The sequence below is a fragment of the Lycium ferocissimum genome, chromosome 6 (genome assembly GCF_029784015.1).
Source record: "Lycium ferocissimum isolate CSIRO_LF1 chromosome 6, AGI_CSIRO_Lferr_CH_V1, whole genome shotgun sequence".
NCBI classification, from domain to species: Eukaryota; Viridiplantae; Streptophyta; class Magnoliopsida; order Solanales; family Solanaceae; genus Lycium; species Lycium ferocissimum.
Window position 1 is genome coordinate 19,310,092 of NC_081347.1, and position 24,870 is coordinate 19,334,961.

General features: G+C 34.7%; 2 protein-coding genes across 2 annotated transcripts; one reads left to right on the forward strand and one right to left on the reverse strand.

The window, feature by feature from the left end:
- Positions 1-6,180: 6,180 nt before the first annotated feature.
- LOC132059471 (protein ALTERED PHOSPHATE STARVATION RESPONSE 1) lies at positions 6,181-13,131 on the forward strand. Its single transcript, XM_059452091.1, has 5 exons — positions 6,181-7,682; positions 7,792-7,869; positions 9,871-10,076; positions 11,962-12,185; positions 12,348-13,131. Exons 1-5 carry the CDS (start codon positions 6,743-6,745, stop codon positions 13,012-13,014), a joined length of 2,115 nt encoding a protein of 704 aa, XP_059308074.1. The 5' UTR covers positions 6,181-6,742; the 3' UTR covers positions 13,015-13,131.
- Positions 13,132-14,327: 1,196 nt separating this feature from the next.
- Positions 14,328-19,584, reverse strand: LOC132059472 (acyl-coenzyme A oxidase 2, peroxisomal). The gene is made up of 7 exons (XM_059452092.1): positions 19,047-19,584; positions 17,493-17,608; positions 15,916-16,796; positions 15,649-15,828; positions 15,392-15,558; positions 15,187-15,310; positions 14,328-14,776 (listed from the first exon to the last, which is right to left on the reverse strand). Exons 1-7 carry the CDS (start codon positions 19,508-19,510, stop codon positions 14,615-14,617), a joined length of 2,094 nt encoding a protein of 697 aa, XP_059308075.1. The 5' UTR covers positions 19,511-19,584; the 3' UTR covers positions 14,328-14,614.
- Positions 19,585-24,870: the final 5,286 nt, after the last annotated feature.

Below are 24,870 nucleotides of genomic sequence, written 5' to 3' on the forward strand. Positions count from 1 at the left end.
GTATTTTATATTAAGAAAATTTTAAATACATAGTGGTACATTCAGATTCTTAGAAAATAAAAAGTCCTAATTATTTGGTATTCAGATCTCTATACAACATCTTAATATTCAAATGTGTATTCAAATTCAAACGTCTTAATCTTACCATAACCTAAATAGCAGCCACACAATTGTTTAAATTAGAAATAGCCGACAAATATATAATATAAGTATAAACCATGTAAAATATGTGTACAACCATGTACAATCTATTTATATCCGCTAGAAAAGGTAAAGATTTAATTCAGTTGGCTATTTGTTTAAAGTTTCCTAATAAAAGCTAATGAGGCTGAAGTTTCATATCTGGTATATAAATTTATAAGAGAAAATGTCCAATCTGCCCCTACATTAATCGTAATTGCTCAATTTTATCCTCTTATACACTTTTGGTCCATTCATACTCTTGTCACCAGCAAATTCTCTTGTATTTTTCCTCACTATTAATGGAGCTTGTGCTTGAAATGCGTGGATGGCCTCCACGTTTCCAAATGATTTGAAATAAAGATTCAAATTTACATCTCTACTTTTGACTATAGTCTAAATGTATCTTAAGATTGGAGCTCCTTGAAGGGTCCAGGGCAAATGCGAGAATCGTAAGGGTCGGATTAGACCAAAAGTGTAACTGGAATGAAATTGAACATTTTAGAGATACAAGTTTGACATTTTTCCCTATTTATAATGGAGATGCAATTGATAGTCACCTGGGGGCCAATTTTAGCAGGCCCGTCCATTTGTGCATGTGGGCAAAACATTTTTGTACTGCTACTAGTTTGAAATTGTACCACAAAATAATGATGAAAAATCCTATTTGCAGCATTCATAATAATGTTATTGCATTATTTCCATGTACTTGTAGTAATTGGTCTGTGCGAAACTTGCCTCTTGACATGATTAAAAGAGCTTCCCCTGTTGTGAAATATTTCTCGTACTGATTTGTTGCAACAATCATTTCATGCTCTTTATTGACCTCGTTTATTCAACAGTTTTTAATTGTTTTCAGTTACTTAATTACCAGAGTCCACACAATAGAGGGTTATCAGTGAGTGCTCACCAATTTTAACTTGAACTTCTGACTTACTGGTTGAAAGGAATGGTGTCTCATGGACGTCAACACTTTTTTTGTATTTTTAATTCAATTGACTAATTTCTTTTATTATTGTTGTCAGTGCCTTCTGTATATTCTTTTTATAGAGAAAAAAGAAATAATGATAGTATAACTAAAACCTATTTAAATTACATAATGATAGTTCAAACCCCAGTGAAATGGTACACTTATGTAACTTAACAACGACATTGCCTATTGGCAAGGCAGAAGAATAAGCATAGGGTATACATCTACATTAACCCCAGTTTTTGAAATTGAAATGAAATAAAAAATCAAAAAAAAAAAAAAATGGCATGCAGATGACATTTTGTAGAGCACTTTGAAGGAAAAAACAAGATGACTGTTTATAGAGCACTAAGAAGGTGATGAACATCTAGATTTTCTTGTTTAACACTTTTCAAATTTTAAATGGCAAAGGAAGTTTTTCATGATAAGTTATAGGTGAGTCATGTTGGAATTGCTGGTTAATCGAACCTGTTGATTATCGCGTGTTTTATACAAAACAAAGCTAATCGTATGTGATAATAGGAGACAAGGGAAAGCATAATTGGCATGAGGTTTGATTCATGGGTTTCAACATTCAAGTAAAAAAAACATTCTCGTGTTGTTGAGATCATCGAGCATATTTTGTTTTTATCCCTTTTTGTTAACTTTTCTTACTCAATTAAAAGATATTCTCTATGCTCATTCTGTAAAATATCAATAATATTTGCAAAGCCAAATACCCTTTTTCACGACAATAGTTTAAATATTTATTTATCACAAGTACTTTTTACAATTCTGAAAATTTCAATTTTATTTTAAGAAATAACTATTTTTTATATTGACACCAAAAACTAGATAAGTTGGTACTCGAATTGCATTTTTATCATCTCTTTTAACAGGAAAGTTTCAAATACAACAAAACAACATCATTACAAAATAGGCTATTCGTTAAAATGAACTATATGAAAGAGCAAAATGGACAGAAGAGACAGCAAAAAGAAGGGGAAAAAAACCAATAACGATCATGATAGAGTGGTAAGTACTTCTTCATCTTTAACTGATAGGTTTCGAGTTCGAATTCAGGGTACGAAATCGGCTTTGTTAGAGATCGTTTTACTCTTCAATGTGGGACTTCCGTGAAATCCGAATTTAATGAATCCTCAAAATAAATATACCACAGGTGAAAAAAAGAAAAGGAAAAAGGGCTCGAAAGAAACAAAGATAAAGTAAAATTGCATGAGAGAAGAGGCGCCGTTTTCTCTCTTTTTATTCTGCCGCAAAACCCGCAAGAAATTCGCTCCAATATAATCCTAAACTCTTCTTTTATGGAGTTTTTATTTTGTTTCTTTTCGTATTAACAGGAATTGAGAAATTGAGAAAAAATGATGGACGGTATTTTTTTTAACAAACTCAGCTTGGTGAAAAGTAGATCTGATTATTGTTTTATCTTTTAAACACTAGTATGGTTTTTGTTGTTGGAAGAAACTAATTTCTATGGATTCATATAAAGGAGATAGATGTCCATTATATTGAGCGATACAAGTAATAGAAACAATTTAATTGGGAATATATTTTCGTTAGAAAATACTTTTGACAAGAAAATACCAATTCTAGCTCAATGATAAGTAACCGAATTAAAAGTTTTAGAAATATGTATGATATTTACATGATCAAGTGAGGATATAAGCTTTCAAATATCTTTCACACGTAACATCAATCTCTCATATAACCATTTCTATTTATTTATCGTGTTAACCTCATTATTCACGTCTGAAAACTTTTTTGTATACTTGTTTCACGCATGATAAATCCTTTATGTTAATGCATTTCGATTTTTATATAGCAATTGCCTTAATAACATATATTTCTTGTTGATCGATAAAATGAGAGATAAAAGCTGATAAAGAAGATTAAGTGGGGTGCCAAAATTAATTTAACTCTGAAAGCTTTTTAAAAGTTAAAGGCAGTTTCAGGTTTAGACTTTTAAAACAGGCAATTCTTTTAATTTTTCTGAAGACAAAAGACCAAGGTCATTATGGAGTTTGAGAACTCCTGTTAATGCGTAAACGTGATTTTTTGTAGTGTTGATAATAGTCAGTACAGTTATTTTGTTTTTGAGTACATATTTATTTATTTTATATAGTTATTGCTTTTGAAAAATATGTACTATACTTCTGTAAGTTAAAAAAAAATGGTACATTTGCAAAGAGTTTATAATTGCCTCTTGAGGACCTATATGTAACTTTTGTAAAAACTGTGGGCTAATTGATATATCCATGAACTTTAAGGTACTTAAGTGAAAATTACCTGTCCAGATTGAGTTAATTAATAAGCAATAAAACTAAAAGGTGTTTACCTGCTTAATCACGCCATTATGAACCAATTAATTGGTCCTGACATGTAAGGTTGTCTCAAAATTTACTGCAATATATATAAGAATCTATAAAGCCATTGAAGACAGAGCGACAGATTACATAGAAATATATTGTCAAAGAGGAGTAAAAAAAAAAAAAGCAAGATTCAGATCTCAGTATGACCAGACAGAAACGCTTTCATAAGAAATTTAAGAGGAATATCCAACTATAAAATATATAAATAAATAACGAAACTTGTTGATTTTAAAATGTAGGGAATATTCAGTAATGTATATTCAATTGCAGTTCTCTTTCTATGTAAAAAATATAGGACCTCACGTAGTGTGGGGCACTAGCCCACTAATACTTGTCTCCTCTATGTAATTCTTCTATATTGCAAATTTACTGGTCAGTTAAAACCACTGCATTATTATTAACAGAAACAATAAAGTAATTAGCAGCGTATCTAGGAGGAACAATAAACAACAAGAAATAGAGATAGATCTGTTATTTCAAGTCAATATAAGTATAAGTATAATTTATCTGAGCACTATTTTCGTTATATTTTATAATTAGACGCTATAGTTTATCAGTTTATCTGAGCAATATTGTCATTATCCGAACTATTTATCGTAAAAATGAGCACTATTTTCATTACACTTAACAAACGAGGCTTAAGAATATTTTCAAAGACAGACTTTTGAATATTACTGTATAAGTATCTATTAACATTAAAGATTATAGTGTAATCTGATCATTGTAATTTAATAAAGTAACCTTACTTTCAAAATTTAATCTCACTTCTTCTCCGGCTTTTCCTAGAAAGGCCAAAGAATTTGAGGATATTACTGTACCCATAAATATCTAACTCAAAATAATCAATTACTCCTACTAGTATTTCCCTTTCTAATAAATTTTCTCAAGGCAAAAGTAAATACTCCACGCAAGCAAAAGATAGTACAACACTATACAGAAAAGAAACAGGAGCCGTTAGAGTGGGAATAATTACCATAGAAGCACACTAAACGATGCAATTAATTACTGAATTTGGCTTCCCTTCATTACACTTTCTCTCCATTTTCTCAAGTGTATAGTTAGATGATTGACACTTGTCTATTTTAAATTTTAAGGGCTTGGATTAAATTAACTTAAGCAAACATCTTAACCATAGTTAGTAAGATAAATTTTAGGAATGCACTCTTAACTTTGGTAAGAAAATTCCCAACTCCCTTATATTTTAGAAATTATTAGTTTTCATTTTATTTACTTATTATCAGGTCTTATATTTTATGTCGTTTTTTCCAATATAACAGTATTTAACGAGAATAAAATATGCTGTCCAATATTAGCTAAACGTATTTTCTCTTCCTCTCCTCCATACAACCGATTTTGATTACTCTGCTTCCTTTTGGTTTGCAAGGATGTAAGAAATAATACTTCATATTGTTGAATGGGGCAGACGATTTTATACCACCTCAAAATTGCTAACTAGTAGTTTTTTATTTACATTTTTTCAATTTTGTTTTTGCCTATGAAACATTTAAAATTAGTAAATGCTCCTCAAATAACTAGTTTTTAGTTTTAGATTACAGAGGTGGATTGCAAGAAAAATTGCTGGGAGATAATTGCATTTTTATGGTTAAAATGCAAAAAAGTACTACTCCATAACTACTCTTTACGCACATAATAATCTCATTTATTGGGATGAATCATAAATATGGATGTAAGAATATATAAATTATAATGATATTAATGGGTTGCTAAATTTTTGGAAGTTGATTTTGTATACGGTAATTTTCCAAAGTAAATCGTTAAGCTATGTTAATATATTTACTTAAGTTAAATTAATCCAAACCTTTAAAATCTAAAATAGACAAGTGTGAATCATCTAAATATGCAATTGAGAAAATAGAGAGAAAGTGTAATGGAGAGGAGCCAAATCCTTAATTACTCGGTAATAAGCACACTTCGCTAAAAAAAACCAAACATATCGCCCACACAATGCAACAAAAATTCCTCCAAACAAAGCAAAAATCCATTGCTTTGTGCACTAGAGCGTTGTGAATGTGTGATGTTGTGCTGAGTCATTTGCTATTTGTCACCATTCATTCCTTTCTAATCTATTTTCATTTACTTATTGCTTACAATATGATTTGCGAACTAATCATTCAAAATAATGTATGCATTATTGTTAAATACACAGATTATAATTCCTTAACCAGTCTCTTTAAGTGTTCTTATCTATTTATTACCCGAACTAGTTTTCAATTGCTTATTTCACCAAAAATAATGCACCTTCCGATTCAAACTACTTGTCGTCCTTATTAAAAATATGTCTCAAATATTTGTTATCTCAAGAAATTAAGATAAAATAAAGTAATATTTTCTCAGCTTACCCTTTATATTAATTACAATATTTTAAAGGGAGTACATCATTGATGAAGTTGGGATATATATATTTATTGATAAAAGATATCAAGGTAAAATATTTTAAGAGAGAAAAATAGTCAAAATGCTAAATTTATTAATATTTTTTCAAGGGGAGTGTAAATGAAAAATACACAACTGTTTTGACGCAGAGAGTACTTTCTCCGTTCCATTTTATATGATGGTATTTGATGGGGGAATTCTTTCACAAATTACGAAAATATCACTTATATAGACGTAGTAATCACGAGATTACTATTAATCCTTCTTGTTATGAAGAAAGAGGAAATGAAGGTAAAGTAGCACTCACGCACACTTTCCAAGGCAAAATGCATAATCTGTACCAAGATTCCCTCCTTTCTTCTTCTCCCTATTTTTCTCATCATTTCAGTATGGTCCCTTCTGCCTAAAATGCACTGTTTTCACTAAATAGTTTCCATTTCATTTTCCAATCCATTCATGTCACCTTTTTATGGTCTTAAATATTTAAAAAATTTCAGCATTGCCTCTGTTTTAGCTTTTCTTTAACTTGTTGTACACAAATAGTAGTCCTTTTCCACTACTCAAATCAAAGGTTTAATCTTTTTCAATGTTTGATAAAAGTGAAGATTGAAGGTTTTTCTTTTTGTTTTTGCAGTCTATTATATGGGTGTTAAAACATTTTTTTTTCTTTTTTGGCCCAAACATTAGATAAAAGAAAGGGTTTTGGATTTGGTGTTAGGGTTTTAGTGTTTTTGGGGAAAAATCAGTGTTTTCTTTACTGAAAATGGTGAAAAGATTGAATTTTGTGAAGTGGGTAGTTTGATTCTTGATTTTTTTTTAATTGTATGAAATGGGTGCAACAAGTTCAAAATCTGAGAGGAGTGAAGCTTTAAGATTATGCAAAGAAAGGAAAAGATTTATAAAACAAGCAGTTGATTCAAGGTATGCATTAGCAGCTGCACATGTTTCATATGTTGAATCTTTAAGAAACATAGGTATTGGTCTTAGAAGGTATGCTGAAGCTGAAGTATTAATAGAATCATCTTTATCAACTTCAGATAAAACCCCATCACATTCATCATATCCATCACCATCACCATCAAATATTGGTGGTGATGGTAGTCCACTTTCACCATCACTTAATATTGTTGATACTAGGTTGAGTTATATGAGGTCTAATGGACCTACTGCTGTTACTGTTAGGTTAAGTCCAAATGTACCTAATATGTATGTTGATGATGTTGATTTTTCAACCCCACTACCCCCTCCACCACCTCCAGGTTCAGGAGGTTCTTGGGATTTTTTTGATCCTAATGATAATGAGAGTTTTAGGTTTGTTACACATAATGGTAGTAGGCAACTCAACTTTGATGAAAAAGATAATGATGGTGACATTCAAGAAGAGTTCTTGACACCTAAATCAGAACCTAGGAGTAATAATGGTCATGGTAAATTGGAATTTCATGATTCTAGTTCAGTTATGCTGCCTCAGAGGGCTGAGAATAATAATAATGGTGAGGGGAAAGATGTTGGAAGTGAGCAGAAAACGAATGGTTCGGTTGGGGCTACAATTGGTAAGTCTGCGTTGCAAGTATCTGGTTCGAAGGGAGATAAGACTTTAGTGGATGAAAGAGAGGATCCTTCAGAGTTTATAACTCATAGAGCTAAAGATTTTCTTTCTAGCATAAAGGACATTGAGCATCGATTCTTTAGAGCATCTGAATCAGGAAAAGAGATTTCAAGAATGCTCGAAGCTAGCAAAATCCGAGTTGGGTATTCTGAGGCCAAAGGTAAAATGTTGTTTTTATTGCTGAGTTTGGTTTTTGCATCTTTTTACCTACTGAAATTCACATGCTTTTTGTTATCTATGGTCAAGGACTAATACATTCATTTTTTCAGGAAAATCTTCGGTGTCTGCCTATTTGTCGTCTATGGGCTCAGGTTGCTGCAGAAGAGCGGGTGCAAACATGTCTGGTGGTAAGTTCGTTGAACAAATTAATAAATCATGTCTTCATATAAAAGTTGCCTATTTGGTTATTTTGTTAAACATAACAAAAAAAAGCCTCAAAAGAGGAGACATAAATCTAAATTCAGGCTTTAGATTGCAGAGTTTGTGATTTTACTTAGTTGTATTACTTCACTGGTATGAAGGATTTGTGTTAATGAGATTATCACATCAACATGTAATTTCCAGAGCAGCAAAGATTGACTATTTGTAGGATTTTTGCTGGAAACAGTTGCTTTTATTATGAAAAAAATAGTTAAAATCTTTTTCAATTTTTTGAGCTTACTTGAAGCAAAAGGTTGATCTTAAACTTTTGGAGCAGCTTAAACCTTCATATAGATGAAATGGGTGTTTAAGTCTGAATGTTGACAGATTTAGCAAAAGAGGCCGGATGGGAAACTTTGCAGCACATACTTCCATGAGAATTGTTTTGAAAGTGGCTATTTTCTCCTTTGTGGTCATTTTAAGTCATATTTAAGTCTTTGTCCTACATAGTTCTTGTCCTCTTTTTTCCTTCTTTGAGCTTTTAGGTAGGTGGGTATTATCAAGTTTGGGCGAGAAAGCTAGTGGTGACTACGAGTGGCTGTGGCAGATGGGCGGATTGATGTCTTGTTGATGGTGGGTAAGGCTATAGTAATTGGGTTGTTGTCTTGGTGCTGACAGCTGGTGTGTATAGCATATTGAAGGAAGAAAGGGGTGCAAGAGTTGTGAGCGGACAACAGAAATTGTGAATGCAGAGTTAGTACCTTGGTGCTGGTAGCAGTGTGTATAGCATGTTGAAGGAAGAAAGGGATATATAAAAACTCGAAATAGGAAGGGAAAAAAAAAAAAGAAAAAAAAAAAAAAAAAAGGGAGCCGGAGAGATGTATGACTATAAGAGAGGTGAGAAGAGAGAACAAAGAGTTGAGTAAAAAAATGCAGTGAAGGCTGTGGTGGAGGGATGCAAGAGCTGTGAGCAGGCGACAGAGTTTGGGAATGCAGATGTAGTTACCTCGGTTAAACTTCTGGTTTTTGGTTTACTCCGAGAAGATCACTGAGGTGTCCTAAGTTACAGACCAAGGGTGTGACTTAGCGGTCAATGAAGTGGGTTTGAGACCATGAAGTCTCAGGTTCAAATCCCAGCGGAGACAAAGACACTAGGATCATTCTTCCCATCGGGCGAAGCCTTGGTTGGCAGAGTTAGTCAGTATCTTTGCTGGCAGGAGGTAGTAGGTACATGGCAAATGGAGGTAGGGAGAGGTAGCAGGAACCTGTGGTACTAATGGAGGTGTGCTGAAGCTGGCCCGGACACCACAGTTATCCAAAAAAGTCCTAGCTTGTGATGGCCATGACTTTAGATCATGGAGTTTCTTTTCTTTAATCTTATCTTAACGTTTGATGGTGTATGGAGTTTTAAGATGTTAATTTGATCTATGAATAGCTAAAGTTGGTCAACGGAAAAAAAAAAAAAAATCAGATGAACTTATAAATTCAATTGGTAAATGAATTTGAATTCTTAAAACTTGTGAATGCTTAAAAAAATGTTATTTATAGAATGGTTTCAAACACTTACAGGAATCACAAATTGGAAGACTTTATATAAATTTATATTTGAGATAGAACCACAGATGGAGTATTTGCTTTTGACGTCCATCCAAATCAAGGCCGAACTGTCCACAATTCAAGAAATTTTAATTCTAATGTGCTCCAACGAATATAGGGATTTAAATCACAACTACCTATTAATGGAACTGAAAGCATCAATAACTATCAAACCTGTTTGGAGTAATGTTGGACAAAATTGATTATGGAGTTAGAATTATGTGATTCAAGTTGGGTTGTAGTTCATAAATTTAGTTCGTCAATTTGCTAGCACTAAGAATAAGAAAAGGCCATTCACAAAAGTCATTTGCTTTTTTATACTTTAGCTGATCAATGCATCTTCTACTCTTTTTTCCTGTTCATTGCTGTTCTTATACTCTAGTGCTATGCAGAAGCAGACCATGTAACAAAGGTGATTACCTGGAAGAGGACCACATCCTTAAGATCATCTTCATCGAGGAATCCTCTTAATAGTAAGGATGACAATGATGATAGTGGAAGTGATTTTGTTGAAGATTTTTGCATGATAGCTGGAAGCCACTCATCCACTCTTGACAGAGTATATGCATGGGAGAGGAAACTTTATGATGAAGTGAAGGTACTGACCTGAAAACTCGAGTGTCCTGATTATTTTAAATTACATTGGCAGGACAAGCTGAGGGAGCTTGAATTTACAGCTCAAGTAACTCAAATATAGATAAGAGCTGAATCTTCAGATATTAAGAAGCAGACTCCAAGAAATGGTTGCTAGATATGGTTTATAGAGTAAGATACAACATTCTTAAAAAAGGTTTATAGAGTAAAATACAGCTGAATTTGACATTAAGGATAATTTGAGTTGCTAATGACACATTAAACAAAGAGTATACTGAGAACAAAACAGGTGGTGAAATGAAACCTTCAATTAGGCAGTGAGTATCTCTTTTCAATGGTTCTTTTATAACCGTGGTATTCCAGTCAGCTTGTGCGCACCTTGACTAATTCCACGGGCACTTGCTACTTCCACCATCACAAGTACCGGGTAACTCTGTTCACCAAGCCCTGGACAGATGAGAACAAATCACCTAGTATTTTTTCTTCCGTTGGAATTTGAACCTGAGACCTCTCTGGTCTCAACCAACTTCATTGACCACTAGGCCAGACCCTTGGATTCTGATCACCCTAAACTACACAATGTGTAGCCTATGTAGAGCAATTCTTACTCAGAAACAAAATTCTTCAGAGTGATCCAGTTTGACTTCCCCTGGGTGTATTAGCTTAGGGCTGATAGCTGCATTACTCTATAACCAGAGACCTGGAAATACTAAGTTTATGAGAAAATGCAAAAAGAAGTTACCCTTGAAGAATATTCTGAAATTTATCGGAATTCTTCTTTTGTGAATTTCCCTGACCTCTTGGTGGACCACGAAACTTCATGTGAGCCTTCTATATTACTCATTCACATTATGTACATGTAATGCTTTGTTGCACTTTAATAAGTCTCTTGTTGACGACAGGCTCTGCACTTATAAGCACCTTGTCTTCCAAGTTTTCGTTTTAGAAAAAATTCTATTCAGCTTGAGGCGTTTGAGCAAGTTTCTTTTATCCAGTCTCCTAACCCTAAACCATCATAATGAACAAATAAATTTCATTGTCATTGAGCTTCACTTGTATAGAAGTCCATCGCTTGTTATCCTCCTCAATGATGTCGAAATATATCTCGCTGCTGGTGCATTACTTGCCGAGGAAGTGCTCTGTTATAAGAATCCCTTTTATTTGATAAAGAAGAATCAGGTTGACAACAAGAATGTTTAACAATTTATGTTTATGAAGTATTTGGTGTTTAGGCCCATTTTTACAAGAATACTCCCAAAATTCCAATCACAGTGCTGTCAGGTTAAGTTGCTTCAGACTGGAAAATACTTTCTTTCAGAAACTGTTCTGGATGATCAGGAGCTTCATTGACTCCAGTTCTCACTAGGGCCAATAGATAGCAGCCAATCGAAGAATGTTTCTTTTCTGCAGTCAGGTTCAAGTGTCTTTTAGTATAGATACTTGTATTGAGAAGATGCATTTTCATTTAGGTTTCTGGACCTTCCTCCCAAAATTCCAATCACAGTGCTGTCAGGTTAAGTTGCTTCAGACTGGAAAATACTTTCTTTCAGAAACTGTTCTGGATGATCAGGAGCTTCATTGACTCCAGTTCTCACTAGGGCCAATAGATAGCAGCCAATCGAAGAATGTTTCTTTTCTGCAGTGCGGGTTCAAGTGTCTTTTAGTATAGATACTTGTATTGAGAAGATGCATTTTCATTTCGGTTTCTGGACCTTCCATAGCGCTATTGTACTTCCCATACCTCATCACTGTTCTTGAATTGTATCTTGTGGAAATGAAGATGAACTATAGAGCCTTTCATAGGCATGTCATTTCTGTGGTATTTTAGAAGATAATTCTCCTTTTTGTATGTAAAGCTCATTTGCTAGTCATTCCTCTTTTATCTTCAGACGATTGAGTCAATCAGGAGAGATTATGATCGGAAGTGTAACCAACTTAGGCATCAATTCGCCAAAGATGTTAGCACCCAAATAATTGACAAAACACGGTCAGTGGTGAAAGATCTCCATTCACGCATCAGGGTGGCTTTATATTCAGTTGATTCAATATCAAAGCGGATAGAGAAAATGAGGGATGAAGAGCTGTTGCCTCAAATTTTGGAACTTATCCAAGGGTAAGGATAACAATTTTTTTACTCTTCCTGCTATTTGGACATATTTACTTTGAGGAACTATTTTATTTAAACCTCATTTCTAGGGTCATCTGTCCATGTAAATGCCTTGTATGTTTGCTATTACATTTACTATTAGACTCGTAATATCTGGGGTCCATGCAGATTGATCAGAATGTGGAGAGCGATGCTTGAATGCCACCATGCCCAGTATATAACCATTTCTCTAGCATACCATGCCAAAGCTTCGGCTTCAAGTCCTCAGGGTGACACTCAAAAGCTGATTATGAGTCAGCTGCAGGATGAAGTAGAGTGTTTTGGCTTGAGTTTCGCCAACTGGATTAACAGCCATACTTCATATGCGGAAGCTCTTAACAGCTGGCTGCAAAACTGCATTCTGCATCCACGTGAACGAGTCAAAGGCAGAAGAGCATTTTCCCCTCGACGAGTTCTGGCCCCGCCAATTTTTGTGCTTTGTCGTGACTGGACCGCTGGGATTAAATCTCTGCCTTCTGAAGAACTTAGTGATGCCATCAAAGACTTCTTGTATGACCTGCGGCATTCAGTTGGACATCACTCAGAGGAACTGCAAAAGAAAGAAACTACTCCTGAACCGGGGAATGAGGAATTGGAAGCGAAAGATGAAGAGAAGAACGATGAGAAGTCATCAAATTTGAATTGCATACACTCGAGTTTAACGAGGGTTCTGGACCGTCTGACCAAGTTCTCCGAGTCTTCTTTAAAGATGTGTGAAGATATCAAGCAGAGATGTGAAACAGCTCGAAATGCATATGTGAACTATCGACCACCACCAAGATCCTTTAGTATATGATTGCTTTCTTGACATTACTTTTACTTTCTAAAGTTATGAAAATATGCCATTGTAAATCAAAAGTGACTTGAAAGATTATGCCCTTCTCTTTTTGATGAAAAATAGGTTACTAATTTAGCCGAAAAGTAAACTCTGCTATCAGTTTAATGGGCAATTTGCAGGATTGCCCTTCACCGGGGGTGGTCTTTAATTTTTATCCCTCAAAATGGTGGTCTTTAAATTTTGCCCTTCAGGTAGAATTTGCAGGGGCACAGGCAGTTTCGCTGGTCAGATTTACAAAATTCTGCCTTGTGAATTTTTTTTTTTTTTTTTACTGAGCTGGGGTTCGAACCCTGAACCTCAGGGTGTTAGGCGAGAGGTAAAACTTAAAGATCACCAATTTGAAGGGCAAAAATTAAAGATCACCCCAAATGAAAGGACAATCCGTGCAAAAAGAAGCAGTTTAATTATTAGATGTCCATTCTAGTTGTGAGTTGCATGAACTGTCAAAACTACGTAGTGAAGGCAACTGTTTTTTCTTCGAAAGCTCCCTCTCAATCTCATATCAATTGTCTACCCGAACTCTTATGTGACATATCATCTTTTGTTAAGTTGACATTTAATACATTATTCTCTACTTTAGTAGTCACTGGTTTCACTATTAAATGTACCAGTCGGTTTGAAGACATTCAATGTAGCTGTTCATTTGACTGTTTTTGTGAAGATCATAAATGTTAGTACTCTCGTGGTGCTTTCAGGAAAAAAAAAAAAAAATTGCCCACTCAAACATGAAAATAAATCAAGAAATAACTTGCTGTCGAGCTCATTAAGGATGGAAAAAGACAACACCGCCTATTATTGAAGACCGTAGATATCTGTTGAATGTCAGAAAACTCTATTAAACACATTTGGAAAGAAGCGCACAAGATGAAGGGCACAAGCATGATGAAGATCTAATAATCTGGGAAAATGCACTCAAGGGTATGAAGTTTCTTCTCAAGCAACGTTACTTTTTAAAGACTTAACATTTATGTTATTGCTCCTCTCGAGGTCAAATTTACTATCTAATGCTGTGTATCAGGTGGAGATCAATTTGTAGGGAGTAGGGATGCTGCAGCTGTTCAAAATTTAGATGAATAAAGTAGGTGTTGGCTATAAACCACTTCAACTGGTCCTGCAGTGGAAAATTTAATGGTCTCAAATGGTCAATGCCAAATTAAATGCAGAGTTCTCCTGTTGTGGGGCTAACATCTCTGTCAAGAATATGATGTTGAGAAGCTTATAAATGTTATATCTCAAACAATGATAATGACGATAGAAATGCTAGATTTAAATACCAGTATAGCACCTTTAGATCTTATTCCACATTTAACGTTTAGATAAGTACATCAATTTTGCCTATAAGAACTTGTTGACAACAAGAACTCATCAAGCTTGCTTACCAAGATAAAAGTGATACAGGAAGCTTGACACCATGATAAATAATGGGGATACAAAGTATACTTAGAAGGAACTTCTTAACCACAATCCACAGACAATGGGGAACTTCTTGGATTATGAAAACCAGAAAAGGAAAAAAAAAATATAGGCAACAGTATAACTTGCCCACTTATGTTAGAAACTAGAACCCAACATTTTGAGTATACTGTGAATAAGCTTCTGATGGAGTCTGCACACCAATTGGAGCACGCGTAACGTAATCTGGAAGATCAAAGGCATCCACAAGTTCTCTTGCAATATTCTTAACTTGGAAGCATAGATATTCTGATAGCTTGTGAATTGCCTGTAAAATTAAAAGCGGATGGTCAGACATGAAAGAAAATCAAACTGACTAGAGAGAGTTAATGAAAATTTATTACTTGCTCATTCAACTTCTAAGACATATTTTTGCCAAGAGCCATTTACTTTAGATGGATATCAGAATTAGGGGGGTTGAAAAAGGTGCCACTATTTGACTGTTATCCTAGATTCTTTAAGAGACACAAAATTACTACACATCATAGTATCTAAGATAAAGGGAATCATCAGGAAAAAATAAACCTTAAGAACCATATCAACTGCAAAGCTACAATTAGATTCAGATGTTCGTGAATAATACTCTTGAATGTTTTAAGTTGCATTTATTGTTAGGTTCTAGATATTAAGTATAAGTACAGTAACTATATTTCCAGCAATTTTCCCCTAGATTCATACCTTAGCTTTGTTAGGGGCCACGTAGTCCACATTGCGATAAGTTCCTATGTCATTCCAGATTCTATCCAAGGCATAAAGGTCACACACGAGTTTTAGGGCAGCACGAGAACTTTCATCAGGACAACTGCAAAAAAGAAGAAGAGAGAATTAGACAAAAACTAGTTGAAGGAAAGCACAAGCTTCTCAAATTGTGATTAGGAAGTACTTTTTGACTGCTTCAATGAACTTTTCAAGGATGAAAGATTCGATATGAGACTCTGCAAGCGTCAAGAGGTGATTTAAACATCTATTCCAAGCACCAAATCCTCCAAGAGTCTTGGAGTGCTTCTGAAGCCGGATAGCTACACTTTGAAGCAATCTTGACGTACGATACTGGAAAAGGAGCAGCGACAGCATAGTTAGATATACAATACTGTTGTATCGCAATATGCTCTGTCATCAGATTGACCACAAAATACTCACCCTAAAAGCATCCAACTGGAAGTTAGGATCTCGTAAGTGATCTTCACCTTCCCATCTAGCCGTTACTGGGTTAGGCTGAGAGAGGTAAGAATTCATGGACTGTCTTAGGTAGTTCCACGTGACAGTGAGCTGCCCACCTTGGAATTTCTCCCTGTACTGCTTCAACAGAAGACCGGCTACCTGGATCATAAGAAAAGTCGTTATACCCTATCCCTTTATTATATTTAATTAAGAAGCAGAAAAGTTCTTTCAGTCTCAAATCTCAACCTGCTGCAGAAGAACGGTGTTGTCTCCCTCAAATGTCTGAAATATGTCATGATCATTCCTCAAACTTCCAAACCTATTGACAGCGGCATAACCATGGCCGCCACAAGCTTCTCTACATGTGCTCAATGACTTCTGTGTGTAAGAAGTGATATAGGCCTTAAGCCCAGCAGAAAGTGCATGTACATCCCCTACCAGTTCTTCATCATGAGTCTTCTTCATTTCAGAATATTTTTCCACCAGATGCAGTGTTGCAAAATGGAATGCATAGGTTGAAGCCAACATTGGCATAAGCTTGTGCTGCTGAGATTGGTAGTCAAGTATACTAACTTCAGGTTGTTTGGGAGGACCGAACTGTTGGCGCAGTAGAGAATATCTTGTTGCAATAACAACAGCAATCTTGAGAACACCCACAGACGAATACGCAAGGCCAACTCTACCACCAACAAGTTCTCCAAGGGTGGCAGCAAATCTTTTGCTAATTGTAGGCAGGCTGCTAGTGTATTTCCCATCCCGTGAGACGTCTCCAAATCGATTAAGAAGGTTATCACGTGGAATTCTTACTGAACGAAATCTTAACGCACCATTATCTACTCCATTCAAGCCAACTTTATGGCCACAATCTTGTATTTCAATCCCTGGCAGTGTTTTGTGGGTTTTCATATCCCTTATTGGTACAATAAATGCATGAACACCCATGTCGGTAACACCTTTTGTATCATGAGTTGGTAACATCAGTTTTGCAAAAACTGTTGCAAACTTTCCATGAACGGCAGCATTACCAATCCACCATTTAATGGCTCCATCATTTGGCGTGTCAATTATGAATTCATCTGTGAATGGATCAAAGGTGGCACCTGTCTGAAGACCTTGAACATTTGAACCTGATGAGAAAAAAGGATCAAAAATAAATTAGAGTAAATCCAGGCGTCCTAATTATCAGAATAAAATAAAAATTAAAATAATAGCTTTATTTGGTCAGGGACAGTTCTTTCTAAAAGTTTCAAATGTGTTCCTAACCAAAGAAGTGGTCACTGTTCCCAGGTTAAGTACAAATCATAAACTCCTTTATTTCTTTGAGAACAGTGTTTTTTTTTAATAGGATCAAGGATGGAATTTGGGCTTGTGTGTTTATGGCTGTCTGCAAGGCAAATTCAATTAAGTGGCATTCTTATGGATGTTTATTGTTATATATCAACTGCCGTGCTATACTAACCACATCTTCAACTTCCAGATATCTCAGTGATATTGCCTAATATTCCTTTAATGCAAAAGAGAACGGCACAATGATCTAAATATTTCTTAGGAAAATACTGCTGTGAATTCCTACCAACATTCGTTACATGTATTGAGCCAATGTTTAAAGGATTTTATCACAACTTTAGCTACTTTTCTATCGATAAATATCATCTCCCTTCACGTAACTGCATAGTTTTAGGATTAAAGGTACTAATACAACTTTTATGTGTACTGCACACGACTAAAAAACATAGAAAAATCATGGATTTTGACCAGGGGGTATAAAATGGAAATTGATAGTGAAACAATAATAATAAAAGAAGTGTTACAAAACAGGTTACCATGATGAAGTTCTGTCATTGCGAAGCAGCCCGGGTAATCCACATTGTCTATGCCATCGAAGTATTTGTCTCTGTGCTTTTTGGTTCCCAAGTTGATAACCGAACCTCCCCATAGACTGTTTTGAAAGTCCAGTCAGGTAAGAATTTGTTACTACCTCTATTAAGGAGAAACTGAAAACATAAGATCCATCATAGTTGCTATAAGCAATAGAGATTCAGAAAAAAAATACCAATTTGAACAGAAAAATACACCTTGTTAGCAAAGGGGAAAATTAGTTAAGACGCAGTACTCCTGGTCACCAACCAGCTTAAGGTTTGGAGATGATGCATGCTAAGAAGCATCAAATTCTAGCTTTTGCACAAACAAAGCATGGTCTTAAGTCGTTCTTTCCTAGGAACTTAAATCATTTGTTCATAATAGCAATAAAGCAGAAAACTCTATAGTTGATTTTACATGCTGTCCAATTGTAAAACCTCATTAAGACCACTAAGCTATTGAAGTCTGTTATACTTGGAATTCAGGTCTTTCAAATCGGCTCTTCATTTTTCGTAAAAGAGAATTTCAGTCCTAAAGCTCATTTATTCTGGTCCTATCAGGTCTGGATTAGATTTGAGATATGGCTATACTAAAGTGGAGTGGCAGTATTGTAAGACTCAAGCTGAAAGTTTTTCCTCAATAAACACAAAAGAGCAAATCAAGGCCTTGACTAGTACCCTATGTAATAGTTGCTTTGAGATATAAGAATCAGACTGGTCTATACCATCTTATTCAAAAGGAAGACTATCTGTTCTGTTTCTATTCATGCTGTTGAACTCAAATAAAGCCATAGAACCCAAAAGGATCTTCAGAAACTTCATCAACCCATATTTTTGAATCCTATTAGTCCTTGTAAATGATCTTTTTAGTGTATAGTGCTTATTACCTAATTTTTTACAAATTATTAGTAAAGAATTACCTAAATTTTCTGGTTAAATAATCAGCACAAAGAAAAGCCCAATGAATATTCTCATTGAGCACCAAATTGATTCATATGAACTACACCAAAGTGGCTAAATTCCACACACCTCTAACTCCTCACCGAAAAAGAGAAACTATAAAAACAAACAAAACAAAACAAAGGCTAGATAAAACCCAAAATTAGCATTATGATTATGTATTCTTATTACTCCCTCCGTCCCAATTTATGTGGCACAGTTGGAATTTTTTGAGTCCCAAGTTTTTCTTTAACCGGAATTTCTTTATATGCCTTTTTAATGTTTTCAATTGTAAATTATAGTTTCCAAATATATACAGTAAATTTTATTTCAAAAAACTTAAACTTCTATGGCCGAATTCGAAGTTTAAATCTCGAATTTCCAACAGTATCACATAAATTGGGAGTATTAATTACCAATACAAATCCAAGTCATACTTATTTCAAAAAGTCTGACTTTCTTTCAAGTAAAATGGTGCCACATAAATTGGTAGAGAGGGAATATGTATTTTTATTTCTAATTACAGATATAACTGAAATTAAATTCAAGGGGGTGAGGGAAAAGAAATAAAGAAATTACCTGTACTGAACACCCATTTTGATACCAAGTGACATGTCAACACTTCCAACAGCTTCAACAATAGCAAAATACTTAGCTGGATCATCAATCACATACTTAAATGGTCTTATCCCACCTTCCCTAACCAATCCTACAAGTTGTTTCATGCACAATTCCCTATGTTCATCTTTTGATATCTCAATTGGTGTTTGCAGTTCCTTTCTTGAATTAAAATAACCAAATACTTGTTCTTGTATATCCCTATGTTTACCTCTCATGTACTCCCCTAGTGTCACAGTGTTCACGTTAATAATAGCCTTCACCTTAGCAGCGCATCTTAGCAACTCCAAGTCATGATGAACCGGTGTGTCAAATTCTTGAACCGGGTTTAGGTGTAAGGTAAGCTTATTAATTCGACGGTTCACTGTTTCTTGATTTTCTTTAGTGTTTTTGACACCCTTTGAGATGATCTTTTGAGGGTCCATTGAATCTTGAAAAAAAGATGATGAATTAATGAATGTATAGATACAGAATTTGTTATGGATGTTGAAAATGGAAATGTTAAAAGGAGTTGAAATAGTAGTTTATACGGAACGTTAAGGTGACGTGTAATTACATGGACATTCCACGTGGAGGGATTTCATTGGAGGGAAAGGTGGTTAGTTGGTTTATTTGGCGCGCCTTTCGATGTGTAGATCAAGATAGGAATGGGCAAATGGGGATTTGGATGAGATTGGACTCAATCAAGACTAATATTTTTTTTCATATTTTTGACTTTTTATTTTATTGGAAGATTGCTTTATTTTATTTGGAAAAAGAGAAAATCTTTTTTTTTCTTTATTGATTTTGAATATTTATCCATTATTCGTTTAATTAGTTGCTTACTTATAGGAAAAGGACTTTCCGTTTTTGACTTCAGATATCCCAGCTTCTGTCGTCGCGGAGCTTATTGTACGTGAGGCTACAGTAAGGGTGTCAGGGGACAGTCCCGGTCCCGATTGGTGTACGGCCGGGTCCAGCACCGAACCGTCCCGGTCCCGGTCAACTATGGGGGAGCGGGCAGAGGGGGTAGGAGGACGGACGGGAAAAAGTCCCGGTCAGGGTCCCCCCCGGGAAATTGCATTTTTTTTATTTTTTTTTAGTTGGTTAGACTTTTGACCATTGACAGCCTTACAAAAATGTTGACGTTGGACTCCAAACTGTCTGATTTTCAGTCGTTGGAGTCCCCTTCTCCCCCCAAAAAAAAAACCCCAAAGTTTAATAAATTGCATTTTAATCCAAATTCTAAACTATAAATACCTCTTCATTTTTATTTATTTTCACACAAATTACCCATCAATTATCTCTCTCTCTAATATTTGTTATCAATTATATCTCTAATATTTGGTGAAATATTATTATTATTTTGGTGAAGTGGACAATATTTGAATTTTGGAGCAACTTTCAAGCTTCAAGTAACATAATTTCAATTTCAACGTTTACGGTTACGTTTGCTTTTATGCAGACATTTGGTACACTCGTTCCATCCCTTAATTTATTTAATTCTTGCATTTTATTTGCGGCTTTTTTTTTAATTAATTTTCATATTTTATTTTATTATACTTTGATAATATGTCTAAAAAAGTTAAGATCCCAGTCCTAGGTAAAACTGTCGAAATCACTAACCCTTTTAGCCGTAGTAGTAAGGGTAAATATGGTTCTTCTAGTAAATCTAAAATTCAATTTAAAACAATACGGAGGATTTCACTCGTATTGATGAAGCGATTTTTTTTTCTCCCCCTGGTTTCCCTCCTATTCCAGAAGATTTAGAATTACAAAATGAAGCCTTTGATAGAGCTTATGGTAATTTAGATTTTGATGATCTTGAAAATTTAGAAGTAGAAGAAGGAGAGGAATTAGATTTAAATGAGACACCTACTAGTCCCGTTACTGAATCTCCAACTCAGACTACATCTCAGTCTGGAGCTGGTTTTCCCCCTAAACCTCCTACTCGGGGTACGACTAAGGTGCAACGTCCTAGAACTAGTCTCGTATAAAAATTCATGACTTTAGATGATACTAAAACTCAGGCTATTTGTCACAAATGTAAACAAGTTAAAAAACACGGAAGCGGTGGAGGGGCGAGTGGGACGGGTGGTTTAGATAGACACTTGAGAACATGTGTTGGAAAACCATACTTAGATGCTCGATTAGCAGCCGGACTTAAAAACACAAACACACCGATCGGCGCAAGTAGTCCCGCTCCCGGTGGATCGGTTGGGGGATCTAATATGGTCCAACAAACTTTAAATCCTTCTAACCCCGCTGTCACTCAAATTGCTTATAATAAAGATAGAGATCGTGAAGAACTAGCTAAAATGGTTGCGGTTTGTGGCTTGCCTTTTAGTTTTCCTTCTAACCCCGATTTTGTGCATTATATTAGAGCTATGTATAACCCTACTTTTCAAGGCATTCCTAGATCATTTGTTCGTAGAGCCGACGTTTAAAATTTCAAAGTGATTATTGTCAATATATGCGTTGTGTGTTCCATCACCTAGATACTAGAGTGTCTGTCACTTCTGATATAGGTCGTAATGTTAATGACAATGATTATTTATGTGTTACGGCACATTGGATTGATCATAATTGGAATATGCGCGTATACTTGGTTATAAATATATTGATTAGAAAAAAACTGGTTCTTATATTTCTACAAATGTTCTAGACATTTTGCAATTATATGGTCTTGTTGACAAAGTATTAACTGTTACATTTGATAATGCTTCTTCCATGACTAAGAGTGCTGAACTTATGGCTATAGAAATTTGCCCAATTAACATTGATATTTTTCATGTCCTATGTGCATGCCATGTTTAATTTAGTTGTAAAAGATGGTCTTGATTTATTTGAGGATTCTCTACAAAAAATACGATATGCTTGTCAATATGTTTTTAGCGCTCATAAGCAAAGTAGAATTAATTTGTTTAAAAAATATTGTGTTGAGCAAAATTTGCCTGTTAGAAAAATTCCAAAAGAAGTTTGTACTAGGTGGAATTCTTTATATGAAATTTATTTGCAATTAGATATTCCTCCTAACGAACATCCAAATGTTGAAGAGTGTAAACGTAGCATAGAATTAAAAGCTAAAATAATGTACAAAAATTATAAATCCGTGGAAAGTAGAAGTGGAAATCAACGTCCTTCACAAAAAAATAAGGCTAAATTTGGCAATAGAAAATTTGATAGATCAATGGATGCTGCATGGCTTGGTATTGCGAATACTCAAAATGAAAGTGATCTTGAATCTTATCTTAATCAAAGTTTGGAAAGCATTGTTGTGGACGACGACGACAATGAAGATATTTTAGGATGGTGGAGGGAGCGTGGCAAGGCATTTCCATTACTCAAAAACTCGAGATATCCTAACTATTCAATCATCATCAGTAGCTTCGGAGGTAGCTTTTAGCACGGCAAGATTTCAACTCGGAGACCACAGATATTCATTAGCACGGGATAGCTTGGAGATTTCTGTCTTATTCAGGGATTGGATCAACGCAGAAAGAAGAAATTGTGGGCTACCAAAATTAACCCGTCAAGAAGAAGAAGAAGAATATGAAGAGATAATCAACACTAATAACGATGATGGCATGGAACTTATGGACCATCAAGCAGATATACCAATTCCAGAATTGGATGCAATGGAAGCGATATGACATTTAGAAAACATGTACATAGATCCGTACAAGTTTTAGTGTGATAATTTATAATTAACTACTTAGATGCCTAATTAAACAGTGTGATAATTTATAATTAACTACTTAGATGCCTAATTAAAACAGAACCCTTCCTAGAAGGTAGTTGTGTAGATTAGGTGATCTTATGGTAACTTAAAGGCCTAATTGAAACAGAACCCTTCCTCGAAGGTAGCTGTGTAGATTAGGTGCTCTTTTTGTATTTGAGACTATGAGTCAAGTTTTATGAAATTTAAAAGATCTATTTTGAATAAATAAACATAAAGTTCTTACTTGAAATTATTTTTCTTTACATAACTACAAAAAAGAATGCAATTCTTTATAAAGATTATAAAGACTTGAAAGTATATTTAATATTATGTAATAAATTAAAAATAATAGCCCTTAGAAGTTCAAAAAATAGCTGTTGTTAAATACATTTAAAGACTTTAAAATTATAAGTTATAAAAAATAAATAATTCTTACTTGAAATTATTTTCTCCTTTTATAAATACCTAAAAATAAATCCAAATCTTTAAATTTTTTAATTGATCTTTCAAGACCCCACGTGTCTACAACTCTACATACACCTCCTATTATTGAATTGATCTTTCAAGATCCCATCAGCAAATCTCACTCTCTTTTTTCTTAACATCTTTTGTACTCTCTCACTGTTTTCTTCACTTATCTTTCTCATGCTCAATCTAATCATTATTTTATTTTCCTGTCTTTTTCCAACCCCTTTGAATTTATAAGTCTTTTTGGTAAGACCCCTTTATTTTTAAAATTATAAAAACTCAACTATAAATACCCCTCCATGATACTTCATTCTTCACACAATTATCTATCTACCTCAATTTTAAAACTCAACTATTCTACTTCAAAGTTCAAACTTTCATGGAAAATCCTCCACCTCCTCCCAAAGAAGAATTTCTTAGGTATGAAATTTTTATGAGCGGGTAGCTAAAGAAAATGTGCGTTGTAACAAGTGTGAAAAGTTGTATCGTTATACGCTTAATCTCGCCAAATACCCCCATGGGGGTACCGGACCGTTAAACAAACACACGAAGAAGTGCCACAAAATAAAAGATGAACTTTGAAGTTTATCTGCATCAATGTTAAGTGTTAACCGTTTAATTTTTATATTTTGAAGTTTTATGACTTGCAATGTGTTTACGTTTTGTTTCTATGTTTTGAATTTTAAATTTGCAATGTATTAGCCGTTTGTATGTTTGAATTTGTAATGTTATCAATTTAAATGTTACGTTTGAAATTTTATAAAATTTGTGTCTATTTAGTATTTTAAAATTAAATATTTAAATAAATTAAAAGAAGCCCCCCCCCTCCCCGAGTGGGATGGGACGGGCCCCCCAAAAAATCCCCTATAAGCCCATCCCCCCAAAGTCCCCGTCCCCCCAAAGTCCTCCTTTAAGAAGTCCCTGTCCGGTCCCGTCCCCCCAAAAAGTCCCCTACCGTCCCCGACCCGTCCCCTTCGCCACCCTTAGGCTAGGGGTGTCACTGATTCAATCCGATCGGTTATTTTTAGAAACTTGTATCATGTCGATTTTTCGGTTACTCTATGATGTATAACCAAAATTAAACTTTTCGAAACCGTCTCAACGTCTCAGTTTCACTTCATTTTTTGTACGATTCGGTTAATTTTCGGTTTCTAAACGTCAGCCAACGGCTATCGCTATCGATATAATGTGATAGAATTAAACACCCAAAAGTAAGAATAACATAGAATGAAAATATTTTCCCTTTATAATATCCTACAATGACAACTAACAGAAGCAATATTCTCATTATGTTTACCATAATCACATGATGAACCACTTTTATTATGAAGAGGCGTATGAAAATTTATACGTACTATATTAGAATTATATTGGTGTCTACAATTGATTTCGTTGAACAATTACGTTTGTGTACTTTAGCAGCCTTTGTAATAATCTATATTTAAATATCCAAAGCATATATTGAGGGGATCTCACCTTAAAGTCCAGAAGCCTACAACTATCGCCGATGGATTGTGTATGTAATTTGCTGCTATGCTGAAACTTAACGTTTACATAAACATGAAGAACAAAGTAGTGCTGTTGTAGCAGCGGCAATAGGTTTTAGATTCGGTATTG